Source organism: Stegostoma tigrinum, chromosome 14, assembly GCF_030684315.1.
Source record: "Stegostoma tigrinum isolate sSteTig4 chromosome 14, sSteTig4.hap1, whole genome shotgun sequence".
NCBI classification, from domain to species: domain Eukaryota; kingdom Metazoa; phylum Chordata; class Chondrichthyes; order Orectolobiformes; family Stegostomatidae; genus Stegostoma; species Stegostoma tigrinum.
Window position 1 is genome coordinate 61,893,094 of NC_081367.1, and position 27,525 is coordinate 61,920,618.

General features: G+C 41.0%; 1 protein-coding gene across 1 annotated transcript; it reads right to left on the reverse strand.

Annotated features, from left to right (window-relative positions):
* Positions 1 to 11,562: 11,562 nt before the first annotated feature.
* Positions 11,563 to 23,670, reverse strand: LOC125457790 (extracellular calcium-sensing receptor-like). The gene is made up of 6 exons (XM_048542387.2): positions 23,570 to 23,670; positions 22,697 to 22,988; positions 14,440 to 15,273; positions 14,095 to 14,322; positions 12,582 to 12,705; positions 11,563 to 12,476 (listed from the first exon to the last, which is right to left on the reverse strand). The coding sequence occupies exons 1-6, from the start codon at positions 23,638 to 23,640 to the stop codon at positions 11,563 to 11,565; spliced, it is 2,463 nt and encodes an 820-aa protein (XP_048398344.2). The 5' UTR covers positions 23,641 to 23,670.
* Between the last annotated feature and the right edge of the window lie 3,855 nt (positions 23,671 to 27,525).

A 27,525-nucleotide genomic window follows, 5' to 3' on the forward strand; every position in this document is an offset into this window, starting at 1 on the left:
CCATTTGTCACAGCCCTCTACTTAGAAATGTACCCTTCCACTTGCAAACTCAATTCTGACCTTGTGCAACGTTATCTTCTGCATCAGCCTGCCATTAGGACCTTTTCAAAGGCCTGAATGAGGTCCATAAAGAAAACATCCACTGCCATACCCTCATCACTGTCACTTCCTCCAAAAACGCAACAAATTTCATGAAACACGATCTCCACTTCACAATACCACATTGCCTCTTGCTAATATGTGCCCTTATTTCTAAGTGGGAGTAATCTCTGTCTCGATGAATCCTCTCCATTAATTTCCTACCACTAACGTAAGCCTCACCGGCCTGTAATTAGCTGGAGTATCCCTGCCAGCCTTCTAAAACAAAGGAACAGCATTGGATATTCTCCAGACCTCTGTGACAACCCCTGTACACATTGAACATGCAAACATTTCTCTCAAGGCCCCAGCAATTTCCTTGCTTGCCTCTCAATATTCTGAGTTATATCCCATAAGGCCCTTGGGACTTGTCGACCTTACTGTATTTCAAGAACCCCCAGTACATCCTGCCTTTTTATCTCAACATGACCAAAACTTTCTACATACCCTTCCCCAGACTCATCATCCACCAAGTCCTTCTCTGTGGTGAACACTGATGTAAAGTACTCATTTAATACATCTGCTTCCACACATTTATTCTCTTCCTTGTGCCTGAGTAGATCAGCCCTCTGCCTGGCTACCCTCTTGCTCCTTATATTTGCAGACAAAGCCTTGGGGCTTTTTTTAATCTCGTTGTCTAATGGCGCACTTTAGACTTCCTGACTCCTTGTTAAGTTTTTTTTTGACTTTCACAGAATCACGACTGGTTGCAAACAGGCCATTTGGCCCAACAACCCACAGTGCCCCTCAAGAGCATCCTACCCTGACTCGTACACCCACCCCTGCATTTCCTCATGTCTAAGCCACCTCACGATATCAACCCTGGATACTACGGACAATTTAGCATGGCAAATTGACCTACGCTGCATATCTTTGGACTGTGGGAGAAAACCTACACAGATACCAGGAGGATGTACAAACTTCACACAGAAAGTCACCCGAGAGTGGGCTAGAACCTGGGTCCCTGGTGCTCTGTGCCAGCATTGCCTCACCACTGAGCCACCTTGCCAACTTTCTTTTTCAGCGTCTGCTGTCTGTTAACTGGCTTCTGCATTTGTTTCCAGAGTGACTGTCATCACTGTAAAATTAGAATGGAGGGAGTGAAAAACTCTCAGTCTGTGTGCATTTCTTTATTTTGTAAGTGAAAGTTTACCTGGATGGAATAGACTATACTGATTGATGGGCTTCTGAATGTATTGGGCTTCTACATTGGTAAACACCTTCCGTTGGATGATTTCCTTCAATTAACTGTGCAAGAACAGTGAATGAAATACATAGTTGATGCAAAATCACATCTGAATACCATTACGAATTCATCACTCTGATGGTTTGCCTGAAACATTTGTATCCTGGAACATTAGTCTGCTAATCCTGTCCCTCTCTTGATCAAGTCTCTGTAATAACAACATCATTGCTCCAAGTGTTAATCCAAGCTCCAGGTTCATCTGCTTTACCTGTTTCACTTCTTTCTTCAAAACACATGCATTTCAGTCCACCAGACATGCTTTGATCAGCAACCACACCCTCCCTGCTCTTGCACTGAATCTTGCTGAGCCGAGGCTGTCGTTCCATTTCAGTCAATTCACTTTTGATTTGGTTCCCAACTCCCTGAAAAGCTAGTTGAAAGCCTCCTGAATGACACAGCAAACTTCCCAGCCGGAATATTTGTGCCCCTCTAGTTTAGATGCAACCCATCATTCTTGTACATGTTGCACCTGCCCCGAAAGAGATCTCAATGTTCCAGATGTCTGAAATCCTCCCTTCCACACCATCTCTTTGGTCATGTGTTGACCTGTTCTATCTTTCTATTTCTAGTATGTCTGGCACATGGCACAGGGAGTAATCTCAAGATTACAGCCTTGGCAGTTTACCCATGTCATTACTACCAGTATATACCATGACCTATGGCTGTTAACCCTCGTTGTTCGGAATGCTTTCTGCCGTTACAGACATCCTGGGTCCTGGCACCGGGGAGGCAACATACCACCCTGGATTCTATTTTAAGTCCAACACAGGCCTCTAACTGTTCCCCTAACTACAGAGTTCCCATGACTGCTCTAGTGTTCTTTGTCCTTCCATTCTTTTGGACAGACCCAGCTGTGGTACCAACAGTCTAGCTGCTAATGGTGTTATCTCCAAATAAGCCATCTCCCATAACAGTGCCCAAAATGGTACACTTCGTGGAGAGGCATCCAATCACAGGGGATTCCACACAGGATGGCTGCCCCTTCCAACAGGTATCCATCCATCCACCTGCACTTAGATGTCACCATATCTCTAAAACAGCCCTCGAAAACTTTCTGCCCTCCTCATGCTGAATGTGCATCCAATTGCTGTATCTTCTTACGGCACAGAAGGAGGCCACTCAGCCCTTTGTGCCTGAAATGATTCTAATACTCGTGCCAATCTCCAGGAGCTTCCCCATATCCTTGAACGCTATTTCTATCCAAATAACCATTTCATGCTCTCTCAAACAGGTCAACTTGAAATTAGCTCCTCAATATTTCCAGTCAGTACTTTCCGTGTCATTAGCACTTGCTGTGCAAAAAAGGACTTTTCTCACATCACGCTTGCAACTTTGGCAGATCACTTTCAATCTGATTTATTTTTCTTTTACGATTGGAATTAGGCTCAACTGATCTCATATATCCTGCCCGCTCATGATTTTGGAAACCACGATCAATTCTCCTCTCAGCCTTTTTCTTTCTAATAAGAGCAGTCCTAACTTCAGTCTATTGTCACATCTCAACTTGTAATTCATGGAACCTTCCTTTTCAGTCACTTCTGCACTCCCTCCAATGCTGTCATGCATTTCCATTTTTTTCCCCCAGTTCTGTGAACAATTCTCCTTTTGGGATCCACAAGTGACTTGATCAAGTTCCTCATTATCTCCTTGCCTTTTTACTCCTTGCAGCTATTAATAATTTAGAGAACACTACATATTTTATTAACTATCTTCACCAGTCCTGCCACTTTCAGTGATACGCAACATGTACACACAGGTACCTTTGCCCTTGCCCTCCCTTTGGAATTGTGTCCTCTATGTGGTATTTTCTTTCACTGCTTCTTTGACCAAAGTTCATTGTATAACACTCAATACAACAATAGAACATTACAGCACAGTACAGGCCATTCGGCCCTCGATGTTGTGCCGACGTGTCATGCCGATCTCAAGCCCATCCAACCTACACTATTCCATGTACGTCCATATGCTTGTCCAATGACGACTTAAATGTACCTAAAGTTGGCGAATCTACCACCGTTGCAGGCAAAGCGTTCCATTCCCTTACTACTCTCTGAGTAAAGAAACTACCTCCGATATCTGTCGTATATCTTTCATCCCCCAATTTAAAGCTATGCCCCCTCGTGCTCGCCGTCAACATCCTAGGAAAAAGGCTCTCCCTCTCCACCCTATCTAACCCTCTGATCATTTTATATGTTTCAATTAAGTCACCTCTCAACTTTCTTCTCTCTACTGAAAACAGCCTCAAGTCCCTCGGCCTTTCCTCGTAAGACCAACTCACTGCATTGAATCTTATCAGCCAGCTCTCCATCAATTCCAATAACTTGTCAATGTTCTTTTGGTGTTCCACATTGGCGTTTTTACAGTTTTCAAGGTTTCCAAGTTTGCTTCAATTTGCAAGATTTCAAATTGACCACTGTACACCATGATCTAAATAAGAATATAAGAACTAGGAGCAGGAGTAGGCCATCTTGCCCCTCCAGCCTGCCCCACCATTTAGTAAGAGTCATGGCTGATATTTTTGAGACTCAGTCCCACTTATCCGCCCACTCACTACAACCCTTAGTTCTTTTACTGTTCAATAATTCATCCAGCCTTGCGTTAAACACATTCAGTGAGGTACCTTCAACTGCTTCACTCGGCAGGCAATTCCACAGATTCACAACCCTTCGGGTGAAGAAGTTCCTCGCGACCTCAGTCCTACATCTGCTTCCCTTCATTTTGAGGTGATGCTCTTTTGTACAAGTTTCACCTGCTCGGTGAAACAACCTCCCTGCCTCCACCTTATCCATTCCCTTCACAAACGTACATGTATCTATAAGATCTCCCCTCATTCTTCTGAATTCCAATGAGTATAATCCCAATCTACTCAGTCTCTCCTCATAATCCAACCTGCTCAACTCTGGAATCAACAGAGTGAATCTCCTCTGCACCCCATCCAGTGCTAGAATATCTCTTCTTGAGTAATGAGACCAAAACTGCACACAGTACTCCAGGGTTGGCCTCACTAGGACTCTATACATCTGCAGTATGGCCTCCCTGTTTTTAAACTCCGTCCCTCGAGTAATGGCAAACAAAATTCCATTTGCCTTTTTAATTACCTACTGCACCTGCAATCCCACTTTTAATAATTCATGCACAAGAACACCAAGTCCCTCTGCACAACAGCGTACTGCAATTTTTTTTACCATTAAAACATAGTTCATTTTGCTGTTATTCCTACCAAAATGGATGACCTCACACTTTTCAATATTGTCCTCCATTTGCCAGACCTTTGCCAATCCAATTAGACTATCGAGATACCTCTGCAGACTTCCAGTGAGTTCTGCACATTTTGCTCTGCCACTCACCTGAGTGTCATCTGCAAACTTTGAACACCACACATTGTTCCCCAACTCCAAACCATCTATGTAAATTACAAACGATTGCAATCCCAACACTGATCCCTGCGGCAAACCATTAGCCACTGAATGCCAACCAGAAAAAAAACACCCATTTACACTTACTCTTTGCTGTCTACTGCTCAACCAATCCTCTATGCATGCCAACACATGTTTTTCAGTCTGGTACTTTCCTTTATTTCTTCAGACATCCATGATTGATGATTTCTTTACCTACAGTTCTTCCATATCTTGAGAATATATTTCTGCTGAGCACTGCGAAAAATCGTTTTGAAGGACTGCACTGTTCCTCATTTGACCTACCGGAAACTGTTTGCTCCCATTCTACTTTGGCTAACTCCTCCCTCATTCCTTCATCGTCTCCTTTGTTTAAGCACAGGGCATAGGTTCCGGATTTAACCTTCTCACACTCCATCTGTATTCTAATTTAGACCATATTGTGATCACTCCTTCCGAGAGGATCCTGAACTATGAGATCATTCATTATTCTTGTCTCATTACACAGGAAAATCATTGATGTATATCAGGAAACGTGAGGGGGTCGAGTACTGATGTCTGAGGAACTCTATTCGAAATCCTTCTCCTGCCTGAAAGACAGTTGGGCATTACCTGCTTGAAGGCAATTGGGAATTACCTGCCTTCATGGATATCATGTCTCCTTGTGTGCGTCTGAAGTTTGCACATTCTCCCCCCTCATATATGGGTTTCCACTGATTACTTCACTTTCCTCCCACAGCCAACGAATGTGCAGGGGAAGTAGATTTGGCAGTGCAAATGTGGGGTTAAGCTGATAGCTTGGGGTGGGCTTGGTTTGTGTAGGATTCTGTTCAGAATGTCGGTGCAGACCAGATGGGCTGACGTCTACTTCTGCACTACAAGGATTCTCTGATTCCATGATTTAGCCTTCATTGGAAATGATAACTACAGCACAATTTATGATCAAATATCAGCTCACATTATGTGAAAATGGTAAAACATTTCAAAACAGATTATCATCTAGTTCAATAAATTCAAAGTATATCACATCAAATATTTAATCTGATTTACAGTCAGCCTGTATTGATGTTTAAGGTGACCGCATCAACTCACACCGTTTCCAGAAATTTTGAAATATCTCAGATGAAGAATGCTCCAATTGAAGATAACGTAAGAAGTTCAACATGACACTAAATTAAAGGCAGGGCTTGTTCTGCAGCCAAAAAAAACCCCCGGAGAATTTGTGGTATTTTAAAATTCAGCTGAGATTCACAAAGATTTGTTCAGAAAAAAGTAAAAATTACATGGGTTCGAACTAGATCACTGCACAAAACATCAACTTAAAAATTCAAAAATTAGATGAAAATAAATAAATAAATAGATGAGAGTAAATGTGGATTCTGTGGCTATACGAAAAGTGATTATAATGATGAATATTAATGTGACATCAATATTAGTGAAGTGTTTTCAGAAAGTTGTCATGGGAGATGAGATTAGAAAAATAGATAAAATTGGTACAGAATATTATGTCTAGTAAAGATGATGATTTTTAGGATAGTAGTATTAATAAAGGTATACTACTGGGGAAATTATTGGAGTCCATGTTGAACAAAAAAATCAGACATCATTAATCATATCCCAAAAGGGGAGGCTGCAGAAGCATTACTTTTGATCTTATGCTATTTCCTCGATATGGCAACAGTTACGTTGATTGAACATTAGATGAAAATTATTTGGTATTCAAGGAAGGATTTCAAGAGAAACCAAATTCCAGCAAAATACTATTTTTCATGGCATTGATGGAGAATGTGTTCGTATTGAGAATACGACAGTAAACCTCTTAGAATATCAAAGTCTAACTGAGCAGATGCAACGTAGATTTATGAAAGGAAAATAATGTTTGATGAATTTGTTCCAATGTCTTGACATTGACATAAATGGTATCATCAATAAGGGGAACCAGTAGATTTTGTACATTTCCAAAAGAAGATGGTTTGGAGCTTGCAGGGCAACTTTCAGACATTGGTATTCACAAGCACCTGTCATCGTTATTATTCTAGATGTTTGAAGTCATGGGTTTGGAAAGAGGCATTTTTATTTTGCTCCAGAGGATCTTGTTGACAGAATGCACTAGTGGCATTTTGCAATACCAAAACTGAACATAGAACATAGAACATAGAACATTACAGCACAGTACAGGCCCTTCGGCCCTCGATGTTGTGCCGACCTGAACCCCATCTAACCTACACTATTCCATGTACGTCCAAATGCTTATCCAATGACGACTTAAATGTACCTAAACTTGGCGAATCTACTACTGTTGCAGGCAAAGCGTTCCATTCCCTTACTACTCTCTGAGTAAAGAAACTACCTCTGACATCTGTCCTGTATCTTTCACACCTCAATTTAAAGCTATGCCCCCTCGTGCTCGCCGTCACCATCCTAGGAAAAAGGCTCTCCCTATCCATCCTATCTAACCCTCTGATTATTTTATGTTTCAATTAAGTCACCTCTCATCCTTCTTCTCTCTAATGAAAATAGCCTCAAGTCCCTCAGCCTTTCCCCGTAAGACCTTCACGAAAGCAAAAACAAATTAATGTTTTCCTCAATTTATTATAATAGAGTTTACATTTCAAGGTATCTCACTGTTCTGCTTGAAGTTGAGATTTCATCTGCTTCATATTTTTAGCTACTCAGCTTGGTCCTAGATGTTGTTGACGGACTGTTGGCATTGCACTGTACAGTAAAGTGAGCACAGTTCATTCAATTCCAGAAGTGTATCTCACAGCTGGTGAAAAGATTCTAGGAAACCACGAAGTGAGCACTGCCATTCAGAAAATTCAGCCTCTTTGAGGATAACATTTCAATGGCATCCCCAGGCCAATGGCATCAAGCAGGATGCTGAAAGTGGGGAAATTAGCGTTAATATCATAAAGGCTAGCAGTGATAATTGATCTCTGTTTTGTTGAACATGGTTATTATTTGGTCCCTGTGTGACTTGCATGTTGATTGCCACTTCACCATCCCAACACTCCAAACTATCCATGTCTTTTCTGCAGATAGGCTTGAACTTCTCCATTATCTGTGTCATTGAAAATGGGAGTAAACACATTGCCATTTTTCCACTTCAGACCTCCTGATGAAGAAATTTCATTGTTAAAGTGGTTGAAGATTATTGGACTGAGATCAGCATTCTGGGGAATGAGTGAAACAGTGTTTTGTCTCCAAGAAAACTGTGATAAGCACAGCTCTAGCCAATGGACAGGTTTTCCATGGATCAATTTTATTTAAGTTTCTTCAGGCTGCTCTCTATCAAACACTGCCTTCCTCAATATTAACTTTATTCTACAATTCAAATTGTTGGCCATCTTTGAACTAAATTAATAAAGCAGGCGGGTGTCGAGCTGAGGCATGACACAAACATACATTAAAAATTGCTGTGTCCAAAAATGGGAAGAGGAGCCATGAGAATGCATAACTAACCATTATACGGTGGGAAGTTAAACCTTGCTGTCAAATTCCACATGACATTCAATGTGAATACTGTGGATGGTCAATTTTTAAACAATGTTTCTATGGCATGATTTTACCATGATCTGCAAACTAGGCACAGAACTGGATGTAGAAGTTACAACACCGATCATTGACTTTTCAGCCTGGACGTCATTTCAGCATGTCCAACGTCACTGATTGTTGACAATCTTCCCTTCAAGTTTGTTGGCAGCACTGTTGTCCTATTTTCAATTTGACGACCTGTCAAGTTTGTTTTCGGAGACCCTCACGGACTTGCTGCAATAACAAGACACTGACATGTTTAGAAAAACACAAATCCTTTTATTACCAAGCAAGTACAAGCTGTGGAGAATCACTGTACTCAACCAGCACAGAGTGCAGAGTCTCGCAAGTAATTCTCCCCGAGCAGCGGTCAGTCCCGCTTTTTATGCTTTACAAAAGACATGATACATTAAACGATTTCACAATTTACAATGGCATGATACATAAAACAATTACTACAACAGACAAAATCATGATACCAAGCAATTATTACATCAACAACATAAAAGACCAGGATATAGTATCGATTGCGAGTGAAGCAGCTGCTAATTGCAGGAGGCGATTTCGAGTTATTGTCCGGGGCAGATTGTGATTTCAAGTTGCCAGTGTGTCTGCCTAGAACAAAGTCAGTGCCCTGGCCCCTTTGCCAGCGACAGACGTTACATGCTTTAGAAGTTTCACACTTTACAAATTTTCCCCACATAACCCTGTTTGAAATAGTTTGATTCTAATTTTAATTCAGTCAGGAAGCTTAAGACAGTGCCTGCATACCGATGTGTGAGAAGAAAAGGAGTTAAAAAAGCTTTACACTGAATTCCTAGCTGGGCAGGAAGCTTCAGGGCAGTGCCTGCATACCTATGTGTAGGTCGATAAGAGTTTACTTCTATAAATTAAAGTCTCTGTATAGGAATCAAATGCAGATAAAAGACTTTAATTTAAAGAAGTATATAAATCAACGGGATGTTATCACATTACCATCTCACACCTTTATTCTAATTTATCATTCAGTAAAATGATAGATTATCTGTCTATAGCCTCTCCAGCAGATCCCACCTTTCTAGTCATCACCTTCAACTCATTTGTGAATTGAAAATCAATCTAACTTGCCCTTGATTATATTCAATATGTCAACATTTACTGCTCTCTGGGGAAAAAAGAAAACTAACTTCTGAAGATAAAAATGCTCTGAGAGAAGAATGTTTACCTCAACTTCATCTAAAGTGGGAACCATATTATTTTTGAAATGATTTTTTTAAAAATCTACCCTTCTAAAGGATTGACATTGAACTAATCCATGACGGAATCTACTCGACATTTTTGTCTAATCAAGCCAACTATATCATTTTGTCGATATTTAGTCACAACATTTTACTCCTCAAAAATGCTTTCCTGTCCTCCTATCATCAACATATTTGTCTGGGACATGCTGTCCCCGCTTCAAACACTATTAATACTATTATTAATACTCGTTGGACTGTCACTGGTGCATCCCATTAGTTACACTTTTCTAACTTGGAGATGTTCTCTCAATCATGACTAATGCTAGTTAGTCAAAATTATATCAATTTTAATTCATCACTCCAATCTCATACCTTGTGCAGTAACTTTTCTGTATATCACACTATTTAATGTGCTTCGGGAATCCACATGCATCACTTCAACCTGTCCCAGTTCTAATGCTCATTCTTTAAGACGTCTCATAAATTGATGGAACACAGTATGGTGTTGAAAAGGTCTGATACACGTACTTCGCGGGAGATGGAGGGAAATTTTATTCTTGTAATAAAGTTTAGTTGCTAAAATTTATCTATCTACCAACTCCAACTAAAACTGAGATGATTTCTTCTGCTGCCTTGTAAACTGAGAGCTAAAGAAAGAAGATGGCTTCTACATGGAAGAGGTAAATGTATATAATGAAAATACATCATAAGACGTAGAATCATCACTACAGCAAAATTATCACCCCACAGCCCAGTTCCCAAGGTAACATTCCTCCATCCTAGCATTGGCAATCCTGAAAGGATGTTCAACTCTCCTCCTGGACCACTTACTTCAGCCAAGATTGTGATCTAAAACAGATATGGAGACATCTCCTCTTCCAGGATTGTTGGTTTCTTCCACACTCAGAATTCAGTTCAAAGGAACTGTGTGTGTTCAATAAGTACAACTCCCAACTAAAGCACCTCCATTTGCCTTTAAAGATATTAGTCCTGTTCAAATATTTATTCGTATCATGATTCATATTGGTTTCTGTAATTTTGCCTATGATGAATATCAACACTCATGATATCTTTATATAGAACGAAAAGGACTGATATCTGTGGATTTTTTGTACATAATTGGACCAACATTCCATAGACATTGGAAAAACTATGTTGAAAACACCAATTTGAAATCTCTGTTGATTTCAAATAAGGTAGAAAACTATGTGTGCTCTACGTGATTGTCTGCCTGAAGAACAATCACTTCAGGAATGGCTTGATAATTTAGGCGCTGAATGTGACTAACTCACAATACAGCAGTGCGACTTACATCTAAGTGAGAAAATGCAGGGAGAAATGTATGTAAAACATATGGTTCGTATTAATTAAATTCATGTAAAATGCCTGGGAAGAAGAATGTTATCTTTGAGTTCCTTTGGAATGTGAAAAGAAAACTAATTCTGAAGGAAAAAAATATAGCTGTGCATTCAATTTTCCACCATTTTTCCAAAATGGTGAACTCAAAAATTCCAAGATTTTCCCTCTTTCCACCACCAAAATCACCCCTCACTCTCATGAAAACCACTACGCTGAAAGTCAACTGAGCACAGTGATGGCACTTTTATGAATGTGTTTTGTGAAAGCATTTTAGGCAATCCATTTTGGACACTTGAATAGGCCTAGTTTGAGAAGATCTTTTTATTGATAGATAAAACAAGTTTCAAATAGAAATTCCACACATTGAAGCAATTCAAGGCAAGATGAGGAAACTAAAAGTGGCCTGGATCTAAATTTAAATAAATGTGTCACACCTGATTTTCAATTCTGAATAAATGAAAACCGGGGAAGAGGTATGTGATGGTCAAAATTATCAGCGTGACTTCAGAATTGCACAACCTGCTGTTCACTGTGGCTTTGCTGGATTGTGTAGAATGGGAGCTGGAAAAACTTTCGGCTTTACATGTCTCCCCATGGAATTCCCGTTTGCTATCTTTATGACAAAATCATCATCTACTGAAATATCCTGGCCTCATTTATGAACATTTTATCAACTCATTTTGGAAGCAACTGAGCCCATTATGCTCCTCTTTGAATTGTTTTCTTTTTTCAGAAAAATAATGCAACATTTTGGGGCAAAAATGCAAATAAGTAGTCCAAAACTGGAGGCCAAAATAGCAAAGACTTCAACTGCCACAGCATATTTCCCTGGAGAACTTATGTAAGCTGGAATGAAAGTTACCCAAACTGCACAAAAGATAAGCATACTAAACGTTATGTGTTTAGCTTCATTGAAATTATCTGGAAGTTTTCGAGCTAGAAAAGCTACCACAAAACTCACGCAAGACAGACATCCAATATAACCGAGGACACAATAGAAGGCGAACAAAGACCCGACATTGCATTCAAAGACAATTATCTCATTGGAGTGAACGGTGTTTTTAAAAGGATAAGGTGGAAATACAATTAACCAGGTAGCACATATTGCGCATTGTACCAGGGTAAGCATGTAAACCATCAGCCGTTGTTGTCTTGGTCCAAACCACTTCATCATCTTATTGTTAGGAAACGTTGCTTTGAATGCCATCACCACCACTATTGTTTTACTCAATACACATGAGATGCAAAGCACAAAACTAATACCAAACGCTACATGGCAGAGCATACAAGACAAAACTGAAGGTTCACCAATGAATGTAATTGAAGACAAAAAACAAAGTGTCAGGGCAAGAAGAAGAAGGAAGCTTAACTCAGAATTGTTAGCTTTAACAATCGGAGTGTACCTGTGGGCATAGAATATTGTGAATACGCCAACAGTGCTGCAGGCTCCAAACAATGCCAGTGTCACCAAAATTATTCCCAATGTCTCAAAAAAGGAAAGAAATACGATATCCTTTGGAACACACTGATCCCGCCTCTCATTAGATTTGAATTCCAATGGACATCTTATGCAATGAATGGAATCTAAAAAACAACACAAGACTTTGTTATTATCTGAGGCATCAAAATGCCTGAGCAATGCAGACATCAAATTTAAGCAGCAATGCCTTTGCATTGATGTTTTCTTACCAGTTGTGTTACTAATTTCTCCTTGTGCACATGGTATGCAGTCAAAACAGCAAATGGGTTGTCCTTTTCTTCCTGCTTTCCTTGTTCCTTGATGGCAGTTTTCAGAGCAAACAGCTTTAGGAACCTGATTGTGAATATGAATACATTGGTGGAGAAATATTAGTAATTCCATGAGGCAAATGTCCAACATTCACTCTGCAATACAGCAAATAAAAAACAAACTATTTCTCTTACGTTTCTTTCGGATTGTCCCTTTGGAAATATATAACCTTTTGTGGCCTCACCATGCCACAGATACAAGCCACTGCAAAGGGCTTGGAATAGATTTGAAGTTGTAGAAGCGGGATATTTTTGATTAACTCAAGTTCCAGTAATAACACTCATGGCGTTTCCTCAGAGCTGCTTCATTTATTATTGGTAAAAGAAAATAGGGAAACAACCAAATAAAATTGGATGCAAAGTGCAATAATACTGTTTAATGGATAAAATGAAAACCAGATATAGAAATATAAATATTTTTCGTCATTCATTCACAGGACGTGGTGGTTTTTGGTTAGCCCAGCATTTATTACCCATCTCCATTTGCTCAATGTTTGCCTTCCCGAAGTTGAAATCCACTTGGTGCAGAGAAGGTCACACTGTCAGATGCGGGAAGCTGAGATTTTTTTCCAAATCATTATGGTGAGTTGCTGACCGTGGAACTTGCATGTATGGTGCTCCCATGGATTTATTGCCAATGTTCTTCCAAATGGAAGCAAGCATGGGTTTTGAAGGTGCTGTCGAAGGAACATTGTTGAATTATTGCAGAGTATCTTGCAGCTGCTGCTATTGAGAAGATGTAGTAGAGGAAGTGAATGTGGCACCGATTAAGCAGGCCACTTTTTCTGAGATGGTGTCAAGCTTCTTCATATTTATTGGAACTGCATCCATCCAGGCAAGGGGGAAGATGCTATCACAGTCCTGAGTTGTGCCTTGAAGGTATGGTTATGAGTTTGAGAACCGAGGGGTTAGCTAGGTATTGCAGGTTTCCGAGCATCTGATTTCCTTTTTGTAACCACAAAGCTTATATTAGTTCGGTTCAGCTGTGAAGCTGATGGTGTTGCAGCCTGTGATGCTGATGCTTTTGAATATGAAGGGGAGATGATTAGAATCTCTCCTGTTTGAGATGGTCATGGCTTGGTTCTTATGTGGCACAAATGTGTTTGTGGCCAAGATGAATATGAAACATAATATGCCTTTATGCATAACCAACGTAACCGTTGCCCCATTGGATTTGCTTTCACACCTATTCAACCGCTTTTCCATATGTTTAGATTTAATATTTGTGTCTCGTACATTTCTGTGTTCATTCAGTATATTTTAACATATAGTTATGTTTATAATTCATTTTTACACCGTACCTTTTTGCGAAATTTAATTACATCAGTTATGTGCAAAGAAAATCTGCTGTTCTTTTTCCATTTCAGAGAAGAGAATTTAAAATTATGAGAAAGGCAGTGTTTAAAAATCTTACCGACTTCTGCTCTCCATTCCAAACAATCGCCCCTTCTGTTATCTTAAATTCCTCTCCGATACCAGCTGATCCATCATAGAGTCCAACATTTACAATATCAATGCCACCAAGGGCATTTGGCTGCCAGTTTACAATGTCATATGTAGGGACAGGGTCTCCGTCTTCGTCAAAATAAACCTTTTCACCAATCTTGGTAACGAACTTCACTGTTCTGATGTAATGTAGCAACTTTGAACAAAAACAAATGGGAACTCGTTTACATTCATGCAAATGTTCAACCGTGAATTTAGCCACATTGGAATTAAATGTAAATGCCCTTATCAAACCACATTAAGCGTTCCTCACCTGCCACGGTTGAAAATTTGAAACATTTGCACAACTTCCGTTGGAGAAAGGTCCTTCCCCGGTTTTACATGATGCCATATTGTGCAGTGCATGAGCTATAGCATAAGTTGCTTTGTACACATTGTAAGTGACTCTGTATTGCAACACATCAGTAAATTCGTTTTGGACATTCTGCAGATTTTCTCTCCCTGTGCATTCCTTCAGCTTCAATTCAGCTTTTTGGGGATTGGTTTTGTTTCTTACACTGAGAGTGCAGTGAAAACAACTTTCCCAAAAAAATTTCACTAAATGGTTGCCTGGATATAATGATGGATGAACTTTCATGAGGAATTCCCTCAACCCTGGAATGCTGACTTTGCGAATTGCAACTCCAATTGTCCCAGAAGCAATCTTTTTACTTTCCTCTGGAGGAAGTAACAACGTGGTAACCCATGATTCAGATCCAATCCATTGTATGCCGCTAACATTTTGTCTTACCATTTCCTTCAGAAGAGCCGTCATGCTTAATTGCCCCACAAAGGCAACAACAACTTTTGTCGTGGAAGTCTTTATGGTGTCAATTATTTTCAGTAATTTCTCTCGAGTGTGTGTCATATGAAATGACACGGAAAAAGCTATGCAAACGCCTAATTGCTGGACTGCTTCTTCAAATGCTTGCATTCCAAAGTTTCCATAATCATTGTCACTCTTAATTGTCCCGATCCAGGTCCATCCGAAATGTTTCACCAGCTGGGCCAATGCTCGAGCCTGATAGTAATCACTCGGTATTGTTCGAAAAAATGATGGATATTCTTTTCTATTGCTCAAACAGGCACAGGTAGAAAAGTAGCTAATCTGTCAAAATTAAAGCAAAAACGTTTGTGTTTCAATTATAATTTGTGGTTGTTCATGATATCAAGGCAAAAACATCAGTGGATAGGTGCAATGATTCCGAATCGCGTGGTGCTTATAGGAGTGGATTTTCTTGAACGCAGTATAAACTACTTATTGAATAATTTGATATGTGCCAATCAAATATTCACTCCCCAGGTTTATTGCAAGCTTTGCTCTTTCTTGATTCTCCGTGTCTGAACTGTAACAACGCAAAATATCTCATCCCTACAATTTAACTTGAAGAACGTCTTCGAACAATCTTTCTCTCTCTCTCTCTCTGTATCCCCAGGGCTCCCTGTGCAAATTCCGACTTTATGTAATAAAGTACAGAGAGTCCATTGTTCCTTTCCATTGAAGTCAATGGAATGAATAGAAAAGGCAGGTGTAGGATTTGTAAGTAATTCTACAAGACCTACTATACAGCATTGCTCAAACTTCATATTACTGTTCAAGCAAGCCCTTATATCACTGGCAGCATTTTCAACATTATTCCAGACCCACACCCTTGCCTTATTCCTGGAACCCTGCATTTCTCAGTACAGTCCCAACCAAACGTACATCCCTGAAAAGAATTACGAATTTAGCGTGGCCAATCCACCTAATTTACGTGAGTAGTTTCGTGGGGCTGGGATATTATAGCCATGACAGAAAAATGGCAAAGGGAGAGACAGGACTGGCCGCTTAATGTTCGATGGTACAGGTGCTTCAGTCGAGGTGGAGGAAATTGGGGAGAGCGGATTGTATTATCGATTAAGATGAGTATTGTAGCGGTAGTTAAAGATGAAATATTTGTTGTTCCACAGACGTTTCGTTACCGTGCTTGGTAATATTCTCAGTGCAGCTTCCTGAAGCGTCGATGTGTTTTCCTGCCTGATTTTTAAGACTCTGGGGTACGCCGGGATAGATTGCCTCACTTCCTGATTTCCTCCACAGTGGAATGTATTTGTGGTCAAGTTCAATGTGTTTATTAATAGCATGCTTCGTGCAGTGCCATACTTCCAGGAATTCTCGTGCTTGTCTCTGCCTAGGCTGTCCCAGGATCTCTGTGTTGCCCCAGTCCAAGTCGTGGTTCTCCTTGTCCATGTGGATTGCGATGAGTGAGTATTGATGGTGTCTTTTTGGAGGCAATTGGTGTTCATGTACTCTTGTTGACCTTCCTGTTTGTCCGATGTCGTGTTTCTCACAGTCTCTGCAGGTCTTGTAGATGACATTGGTCCTGTCCATGGTGGGGAGTGTGTCTTTAGTTTCGGTGAGAGCTTGTCATAGGGTTGATGTGGGTTTGTTTGCCACTCTGATGCCCAGCGCCTTGTGGTGAGTTCTGACATGTTCCTGATGTAGGGAAGTGTGATGACTGTTTTGGGGTCATGTAGAATCTTTCTGATGCTGTTCCTGTAGGCATCTCCTGACCCAGTTCGTTGGATATCCATGATTCTCGAACACTTGCACAAGGTTTTCCTACTCGTCTTGGCAGAGTTCCATGTTGCTGCAGCGTGTTGTTACTGTTTTTTTTTTCTATTGCATTTCCACATTTGTCTTGCGCTCGACCATAATGTCCACGAATGGGTGTTGTTTGATCTTTTCCTTCTGTCCAGTGAATTTTATTCAAGTGAGAGTGTTGTTTATGGGTTTGTGTGTCTCTTCTAATTTGATCCTTTTAATGATGACAAAGGTATCATCTAATGGAGCATATCCATAGTTAAGGTTGGATTTGCAGAAGGACAGTCCTTTCCAGTCTTTGCATCACTGCTTCTGCTATGAGTCTGGAGATAGGCAATCCCATGAGTGGCCCATTGATTTGCTCGAATGTTTGGCCATTGAAGGTGAAGTGGATGGGCCAGCACAGGCCCAGTAGTTTAAACATGCTGTACTTGGATATGGGTTGCCTGGGGTTGTACTCTTGTTCAAGTGGTGTTGCCATTGTTTCCCTTGCTCGTGTTTTGTCTCTTGACGTGAGTGAGGTGGTGACATCAAACAATATCATAGTCTCTTCCTCCTCTATCATCTGTCTTTGATGGAGTTGAGGAAATCTTGGGCGGACCGGATGGAGTAGAGTAATTTGTTGAAAAGATGGTGGCGTCTTCTTTGTTGTTCTCTGGTTAATCTGTGTGATGGAGTGCCTGTTAGGTAGACTGTGGGTCTGAGAGGACTTCTAGCTTGTGCACTTTAGGGAGGCTGTAGAATCGGGTTCCCATTGCGACAGAGTCCAGAGTTTAAAACCCAGGCGGGAAAACACACTGACACATCATCAGAGGCAGCAATGAGGATGTTACGAAGCACAGCCATGAAACTTCTGTGGAACAAACCATCTCGGCAGGGCAACCAACCTCAATAATGTCAAGCCGCGCTTCAGATCTACTCCACAACTTTAGAGAGATGAAATAACTAAAGGATGGTCCAGTGAAGCTTTGTGGTTGGAATGAAGAAATAAGAGGAGGACGGTGATGCTACTGGAGGCTCCAAAATAGTCAATGGGAGTTAGAGGAACAAATATGCAGGGAGATTGCAAAGTCTTGCAGAACAAAGAGGGTTTGTATAGTCAGGGATTTTAATTTTGCTAATATGAGACTGGTGCATCCATAGTCTTAAGGGGTTAGGTGGGGTGAAACCTGTTAGATGTATTCAGGAAAGTTTTCTCAATCAGTCTGTCAAGGGTCCTACTTGGGGAGGGGCAAAACTCGAACGATTCTTGGGAAATAAGGCAGGACAGTTGACTGAGGTGACAGTGGAGGTGGATTTTGGGATCAGTGACCGTAGTTCTATTAATTTTAAAATAGTTATGGAGAAGGGCAAAAGTGGTCACAGGTTCAAGTTCTAAATTGGGGTAAGGTGAATTTTAGTGGAATTAGAAAGGAGCTTCTAGGGGTTGATTAGTGTTGTTTGTTTTCCAGCAAGTGGGACACCTTTAAAAGTGTGATAGCTTGATATCATTATCGATGTGTTCCTGTGAATGTGAAGGGCAATGTTGACAGGTGTAGGGAACCTTAAGAACAAGCGATAATGAGATCTTGATCAGAAAAAAAGAGCTACAGCTCCGGATCAGGCTCCCTGGTGGATCAAGAAATCCCTGCTGGTATGTCCGGGATGCAAGAGTTTACTGAAGAATGAAACCAGGAGGGTGATATGGGGCATGAGACAGCTTTGGCTGAGAAGGGTAAGGTGAACCCAAACCTGAATTACTGAGATTCCTGAAGTGTATAAAAGGAAACAGTATAAAAAGAGAGAGGTTCGGACCCCTCAATGAGCAAAGTGGGCATGTATGGGTGGAAGTGGAAGTTTTGGGAAGTGGACTGAGAATAGGTCTATAATTCTGAGGTGTGTTTTTGCAGGGCTTCTGATTAAGGACACAACATTTGCTACCCTCCAGCCTCTGTGACCTCGCCCATGGCTAATGATGATGCAAATATATCAGCCAGGGTCCTCACAATGTCTTCTCTAGCCTCTTGCAGGTTTCTTCGTCATTGATTCACACAGTCATAGAGTCGCAGAGTAATACAGCACGACAACAGATCTTTCAGCTGAAATTGGTCCATGATGACCATGGTACCCATTCGATTACTTCCCGTTCCAGCAATTGGTCCATATTGTTTTAAACTCTTCTCATCCATGTATTTATCCAAATGTTCTTTTTGTAAATGTTGCCATTGTATCTGCCTCAAACACATTCTCTGGCAGCACATTCCACATATAAATCACTCTCTGCGTGAAGAAATGAGGCCTCATGTTCTTCTTAAACCTTTCCCCTCTCAACTTAAACATATGCCAACTGGTTTTCATTCCCTATCACTGGGAAAAAAGACAATATATTCTATCTATGTCCCTCATGGCTATTTCACATCAATAAGGGCACCTCGCTTTCTGTTATCTTCCAAGGAAGAAAGTCCTATCCTAGCTAACCTCTCCCTTTCACTCAGGCCTCCTAGTTCTGACAACATCCTTGTAAATCTTCTCTGCACACTTTCCAGTTTAACTATGTCTTTCCTATAAAATGGCGCCCAAACTGTACACAATACTACAAGTGCAGGCTCACCAATGATTTATACAACTATAACATAATGTTCCATCCTATATGCCATGCCTCAACTGATTAAGGCCAGCCTGCGAAGGAGCTTTTTCACCTCACTGTCCACCAGTGACACTGATTTCAATGAACAATGTCCTTGATCCCCTCCATCCCTCTGTTTCACAACACTCCTTAGGACTGTACCATTTGCTGTACAAATGCAACCTTGGTTTGACTTTCTAAAGTACAACATCTCACACTGACCTGCATTTGCCAATCCTGAGGCCACCTCCTCATCTGATCAAGATCCCTCTGAAATTTTTGATAACCTTCCTAATTATCCACAGTGCCTCCTAACTTTTTATCATCCTCAAACTTACTAACCATGCCTCACACATTCAGGTCCAGATCATTTACATGAGCAACAAACGTGAAAGGTCCCAGCACCGATCCCGCAGAACACCAATAATCACAGGTCTCCAGTCCCAGAAACAACATTCAACCCGACTCTCTGCTTCCTACAATTTGCATGCATTATATTTATAGAATATTACAGTACAGTACAGGCCCTTCGGCCTTCGATGTTGTGCCGACCTGTCGTACCAATCTGAAGCCCATCTAACCTACACTATTCCATGTACATCCATATGCTCGTCCAATGACGACTTAAATGTAGCTAAAGTTGGCGAATCTACTACCGTTGCAGGCAAAGCGTTCCATTCCCTTACTACTCTGAGTAAAGAACCAACCTCTGACATCTGTCCTCTATCTTTCACCCCTCAATTTAAAGCTATGCCCCCTTGTGCTCGCCGTCACCATCCTAGGAAAAAGGCTCTCCCTATACACCCTGTCTAACCATCTGATTATTTCATATGTCTCAATTAAGTCATCTCTCAACCTTCTTCTCTCTGACGAAAACAGCCTCAAGTCCCTCAGCCTTTCTATCCATACCAGGCAACATCTTAGTAAATCTCCTCTGCACCCTTTCCAAAACTCCCACATACTTCTTATAATGCAGTGACCAGAACTGTGCGCAATACTCCAAGTGCAGCCGCACCAGAGTTTTGTACAGCTGCAGCATAACCTTGTGGTTCCGGAACTCGATCCCTCTATTAATAAAAGCTAAAACACTGTATGCCTTCTTAACAACCCTGTAAACCTGGGTGGCAACGTTCAAGGATCTGTGTCCATGGACACCGAGATCTCTCTGCTCATCTACACTACCAAGAATCTTACCATTAGCCCTGTACTTTGCATTCCGGTTACTCGTACCAAAGTGCATCACCTCACACTTGCCAGCATCAAACTCCATTTGCCACCTCTCAGCCCAGCTCAGCAACTTATCCATGTCTCTATTTTACCTACAACATTCTTCTTCACTATCCACAACTCCACCGACCTTGGTGTCGTCTGCAAATTTACTAACCCATCCTTCTACGCCCTCATCCAGGTAATTTATAAAAATGACGAACAGCAGTGGACCTAACACTGACCCTTGTGGTACACCACTATTAACTGGTCTCCAGGATGAACATTTCCCATCAACTACCACCCTTTGTCTTCTTTCAGCAAGTCAATATCTGATCCAAACTGCTATATCTCCCACAATCCCATTCCTCCGCATTTTGTACAATCATCTACTGTGGGGAAACTTATTGAATGCCTTGCTGAAATCCATATTCACCACATCAACCATTTTACTCACATCTACCTGTTTGGTCACCTTCTCAAAGAACTGAATAAGGTTTGTGAGGCACAACCTACCCTTCACAAAACCGTGCTGATTATCCCGAATCAAATTATTCTTTTCTAGATGATTATAAATCCTGTGTCTTATAACCTTTTCCAACACCACTTTACCAACAACTGAAGTAAGTGTCACTCATCTCTACTCCCCTTCTTGAACAGGGGAACCACATTTGCTAAAATCCAGTCATCTGGCACTATTCCTGTAGACAATGACGAGTTAAAGATCAATGCCAAAGGCTCGGTAATCTCCTCCCTGGCTTCCCAAAAGATCCTAGGATAAATCCCATCCAGCCCAGGGGACTTACCTATCTTCACACTCTGTCGGATTTCTAATACCTCTTCCTTGTAAACCTCTATCCCACCTCGTCTTGTAGCCTATATCTCAGTATTTTCCTCGACAACATTGACAGTATTCACTCGAGAAAACGATAAAAAAGTATTCATTTCGTGCTTCCCCTATCTCTTCTCCTTCCACACAGATCTTCCCACTACTATCCTTGATTGGCCCTAATCTTACTCTCGTCATACTTTTATTCCTTAAATACCTATAGAAAGCCATCGGGTTTACCCTGATCCTATCCTCCGGCAACTTATCATGTCTCCCCCTAGCTCTTCTGAGCTCTCTCTTTCGGACTTTCCTGACTTCCTTATAACCCTCAAGCGCACTAACTGAGCCTTCACATCGCATCCTAACATAAGCGTTCTTCTTCCTCTTGACCAGAGATTCCACCTCCTTCGTAAACCACGGCTCCAGCGCTCTACAGCTTCCTCCCTGCCTGACAGATACATACTTATCTAGGACACACAGGAGCTTTTCGTTGAATAAGCTCCAAATTTGTAATGTGCCCATCACCTGCAGTTTCCTTCCCCATCCTATGCTCCCTAAATCTTGCCTAATCTCATCATAATTGCCTTTCCCCCAGCTATAACTCTTGCCCAGTGGTATACACCTATCCCTTTCCTTCACTAAAGTAAACATAACAGAATTGTGATCGCTATCACCAAAGTGCTCACCTATTTCCAAATCTAACACCTGGCCGGGCTCATTACCCAGCGCCAAACCTAACGTGGCTTCACCCCCTTGTTGGTCTATCTACATACTGTGTCAGGAACCCCTCCTGTACACACTGGATAAAAACTGACCCATCTATAGAACTCGAACTACAGTGTTCCCAGTCATGGTGTGGTTTGCTGCTGATCGGCTGGATTGATGTCACATTCATGTGTTATGTTGCTTCCCTTCAATTTTACAAACTCTTAATTTCAAAAAATTCAAGGAATAGCGTTCTGGGTTATCACATTGCTAACTTTTGAACCATTTTTGAATGTTTGCTTTCTCAGAGTTTATTTCTCTTCATCTTCAAGTTTCTGAAATGAGAATCTTCAAGGAAGAGGAAAGATAGCCTTGTTATAAAGCTACAGCTATGCCAGGCCAAATGCTGGACCATCTCATCGCCCAGAATGAACATTCTAATGGACATGCAAATGAAGACTTCGGCGTCTTTTGGATTAACAACACACGTTCCAAATTTTTCTTAGGCAATGGATTAAATGATACAAGTAATATCATATCATATACTGTTGTTCCAAGCTTACACACATTACATAACAGACTTATTAACAGGCATATCTTACCATAGGAATTCTGAAGGCACCAACGGAAGGTGCTATTGCTAAAGACAGCGTGGATGCAGATTCAGCAACAATCGCCGAAACAATGGAGGATCTTTTACAGTTAACCGAGGATGTGCTTTCTTCGGGTTTGTTCAGAAACGCCATAGCTGCTTTCAGCGATAACTGGGTCAACGCGCAAGAATCGTACAGGCGGTATCCCAATGTGACACCGGGAAGGAGGGCTGTATCGTTATTTATTTCTTCAATTGCAAAAATCATGGCCAGTGCAAATCGGAAACCTCTAAACTGAAAGCTGCAGATAAAGCGAAGGAACATGATTTTTCAAAAAATATGCAGAAAACTACGATAACATTTGTATCCGAGGGCGACTCCACTTCGCTGTTATTAACTGTATTTCAACGATAACAAGCTGTCTCTAAAGTGGAAGCTGATGCTCCAACGCAGATCCTTGACCACAAAATTTTAACTGACGTTAAACAAGACCTGACAATATGCCGAATTTCAAATGAAACATTAAGGCGATCACCGACCTTCCCTCGTGGGTTCAATAGAAGTATTTTGAAGAACAGCAGGAGACCTCTCACAATACCTTAACCAGCAACTATCTCTCATCCCAAAATCCTAGAAAAGAGGTTTTCGAGTTTTTGATCACGAGACTAATTAGGGAGCATGTGCCGCAAATTGCTGTTTTACAATGTTACGTTAAATAAATTACAGAAGTGCCTGAATTTTATGAAGCAATTTGGGACAATTTTGCAAAAGCAAAGTAAACTACCTTTTTTCTGACCCTAAATTTGGAAATTATTTCAGAATTTGATCATACAAACCTTGAAGCAACATAAGGCCAAATGTCTTCCAATTTACCGAACTGACCTGAGGCATTTTGCTGGCTCCGGAAGACTGCTAAACGAAAGATGGCGATGCTCGACGTGGTAAGAATGCATCCCAAAAATTCCACCCAATATAATATCTCCATCCTTCTCCAAGCCCAGTAAATCAAATCTACCCCAACGTTGACACGCCTGCTCATTACTCGACCATGCCAAGGCCACAGCAGAATTCACTACTAAAATGAACCAATAATGCATCTGTTATAGATAAGTTATTGTCCTCGGCTTACAGTAGAATGACTTTTTTTTCATAAGCTCTAGCTATTTCAGTGAAAAACGTCTGAATGAGAACCAAATAAATTTCAATCTCTGTTGAATGTCAACAAATTACTCGGCTAGTCCCGAAAGGAAACACGTCACCACTTCAGTCGGCAAGAGACTGATGAAGGAAATAATTGCAAACAAAGTCACCTGTGTACCTTCAATCCATTTGGGTCTGCAATTGTGGTTCACACTGCTGCCAGGGACCTGGGTTCAAATCCTGCCTCGGGCACACATTTCCCGTGTTTGTGTGAGTTTCCTCTTTGTCTCCATTTTCCTCTCACTATCAAAGGTGTGCAAGTCGATGGATCCTTAGAACCCTGAAATGATCTTGAAGTGGGATTCAGGACCACAGAACGACGAGTAGAGCACCTGAATTTACTGGCAACGGGATTACTAACATCGCATCCCTTCTGCGGAGTATTGTTACTTCTCGTCAAATATTTGTTCGTTGTTACTTGCGCAAACTCACAAATTTTTCAAAGACTGTCACTTCTAGAATTGAAAGCTGGGGGCCCTATTTCAAATTATTGAGAAGGAAAAATATCTCAAATATCTGCAGTAACAAAAGCAGAAATTCCTGGAAAATTTCAATGAGTCTGGAAGATTGTTTGGGCAGAAATCACAGTTAAAGTTTCGTGTCAAGTGCCCCTTCCCCAGATGCTGCCAAAACTGCTGAGCTTTTCCAGCAATTTCTGCATTTTGTTTTATTTACAGCATTTGTAGTTCTTTCGGTTTTTAGCCAACATCAGCACGGGAGGTGAAGAAAATGGTGAAATGCTGCTGCTATGCATGTCCTTTGTGAGTGTTGTGTTTCACTAACAGTCTTCAGCCTTCAGCCCTAAAACATCTATTTTGTGTGAATTTCAGGGCACGTTAACCATGATACGACGTAATTTGATTATAAAGCAGCAATTGCTGAACAGTCCTGACAAATTTAAAATATTTACTTGGGCTGATAAAGTGCTCAGTTTTATTTTTTTTTCATCGTCCTGTTCATGGATGTTTTCTTAGAGCAGGTGGAACTTGATATCAGGCCTCCTGGTTCAGAAATAGTAACACTTCAACACACAAGACCTAGTGGAAAATGCATGGTGCTGCATACTAACGCATTATGTAATAGAACACAGGGATGACATGAAAACGATCATATTCAAGGATTGAGATAACAAAGTGTCGGGCTGGATTAACACAGCAGGCCAGGCAGCAACAGAGGAGCTGGAAAGCTGACGTTTCGGGTCTGGACCGTTCTCCAGAATATGATGCTCCTCTGATGCTGCCTGGCCTGTTGTGTTCATTCAGCTCGACACCTTGTTATCTCAGATTCTCCAGCATCGGCAGTTCCTACTATCTCTGAGTGGATATTCAAGCATTGAGTCCTTTTCAATTTGCCCATTCATAGCTCCCATTATGGTAACAATGCACAGTGAATATGAATTGATCGGTCAACTAATTAACATCGCTGAAATGAAACTTGCGGATGCTGATATTTCCATACATCTGCTGTCTTTGTCCTTCCAGAGGGTGAGCTGTTGTCGAGTGATCAATGGTGCTATTGTGCTTCTTGTCGAGTGTGTTCTGCGTTGCACTTGTGCACCAGGGAGAAAGGAAGTGCACAATGAATGTGATTGGTGGGATGTTGATCAAAGTGGGTGCTGATATATGGTCATCGCCGAGTGGTTAAGATGATGGATGAGAAATCATTTAAGATGTTCCTTTATTGAATAAAATCATGCTGATTGCATTTTGCATCCTTCCTGCTTTTACTCAGTTTCTCTAATCGTTAGCAATGTTTCGTTATTAACCAAAGCATTGTTGTTGCAAAACAAAGAGGGCTGAAGTCTTTTCTGCTTCCAATTCACTACAATTCATTGCAACTCTGTTCAAAATTGTAAAAGTGGGCTTCAGCTGCCAGAACTTATCATCAAACAGTTTCAGCTCTCCTGTTTATCAATTAATATCAGGCAAGTTGTTTCCTCCTGACTTGTATCAAATCTTTTGAGTGCTCCTGGAACAACAGTCATCCAGGAAAGTGGAGAATATGGCACGATACTCCTGCTTTGTGAATTGTAGATCATGCACAGGTGTTGCTTAGAGGAGATGAACTACTTAGAAACGACTTACAAGCACCTCACCTGCTCGTGCTGCCATGAAACTGACAACTGTGGTGCATTTTGCTCTCTGGCCAATGGTATGCTTCAGGCTCTTTATTGTCAAGGATAAACTTAGCAATGGTGAAACCATTGACTGCCAAAGAGAACTGATTGTGTTGTTTTTGATGGAGTTGGCTGTCGTCTTGGATTATCTGGCATTAATGTTACTTGCATTTATCAGCCCATGAATTCGTGGTGTCCAGATTTTGCTGCATTTCAACTTGGGATGTTTCAGTGCCTGATGAATTGTAGATCGTGTGGAGCTGGATGAACACAGCAGGCCAAACAGCATCTCAGGAGCACAGATGAATGGTCTAGGCCCAAAATGTCAGCTTTTGTGCTCCTGAGATGCTGCTTGGCCTGCTGTGTTCATCCAGCTCCACGCTTTGTTATCTTGCATTCTCCAGCATCTGCAGTTCCCATTATCACTGAATTGTAGATCGTGCTGTGCATTGTGCAATTATCAGAGGACATTTCTATTTCCGAACTTCTTCTGTGCAGATGGTCAATTATACAGTATGTGAAGATAATTGAGCCCAGGATACCACTCTATGTGATTCCTGCACTGACCTCCAAACATTGAGATGATTGATATCCAACATCACAAACATCTTCCTTTCTGCCACATAATATTTCAACCAAGTAGATTTTTCCTCATAAGTCACACAGATTGTAGTACTCTTAGAGCTCCTTAATGCCGTACGTGGGCAGTTGCTGCTTTGATATCACAGACAGTCACATTCACCTCACTTCTGGAGTTCAAGACTTTTGTTCACACTTGTTTCAGTGTTTTAATGTCATCTGGAGTTGAGTGGCTGGAGACTCCATAAGGAGATAATTCTGTGTAAATTCCAGTTGATTACACTATTGACAACACTTCTAATCCCTTTGTTGATGATAAGGACCACACTGCTGGAGTGACAATTGCAATGTTTGAGTAAGTTTGCAAATTACCTGTCTTACACATTGTTGTGCTGATTGATTTCATCATTGTGGTTGGGAATGCTTGGGAGCTCTCCCTGCTAAAAGTTGTATCATTGTCCACATAGTTATGAGGCAACGCTAAATATCTCATATCATCCTTTGTATGTGGTTCACTGAGTTCTTTCCATCACATATGACATCTACTGTTTGGCATGCAAGCTTGAAGGTTGGCACTTCGTCATTAGATATACCTGATTAATGGTTCTGCTATTACTTCTCATATTCTTCCTTGAAATACGGTTGATGCCTGGCTTGTGAGCAGTAGTAAATTGGAGAAATGCCAGGCCATAAGTTCACAAATTGAAGATCTAAACCACCATATTGCACTCGAAACATTAATCGTGTTTCCTTCACCACAGGTGCTGCCAGACTTGTTGAGTTTCTCCAGCACTTTGGGTTTTTATTTCACAAGTCCATCATCTGCAGTATCTTCCCTTTATTTGAGTCCTCAACTTAGTTATATCTTTAGACAGAGATTCATACACTTTCAAAGAATAACTATTTTATTTAAGCAAAGTTTTAAGTAGCGGCCAAGGCACAA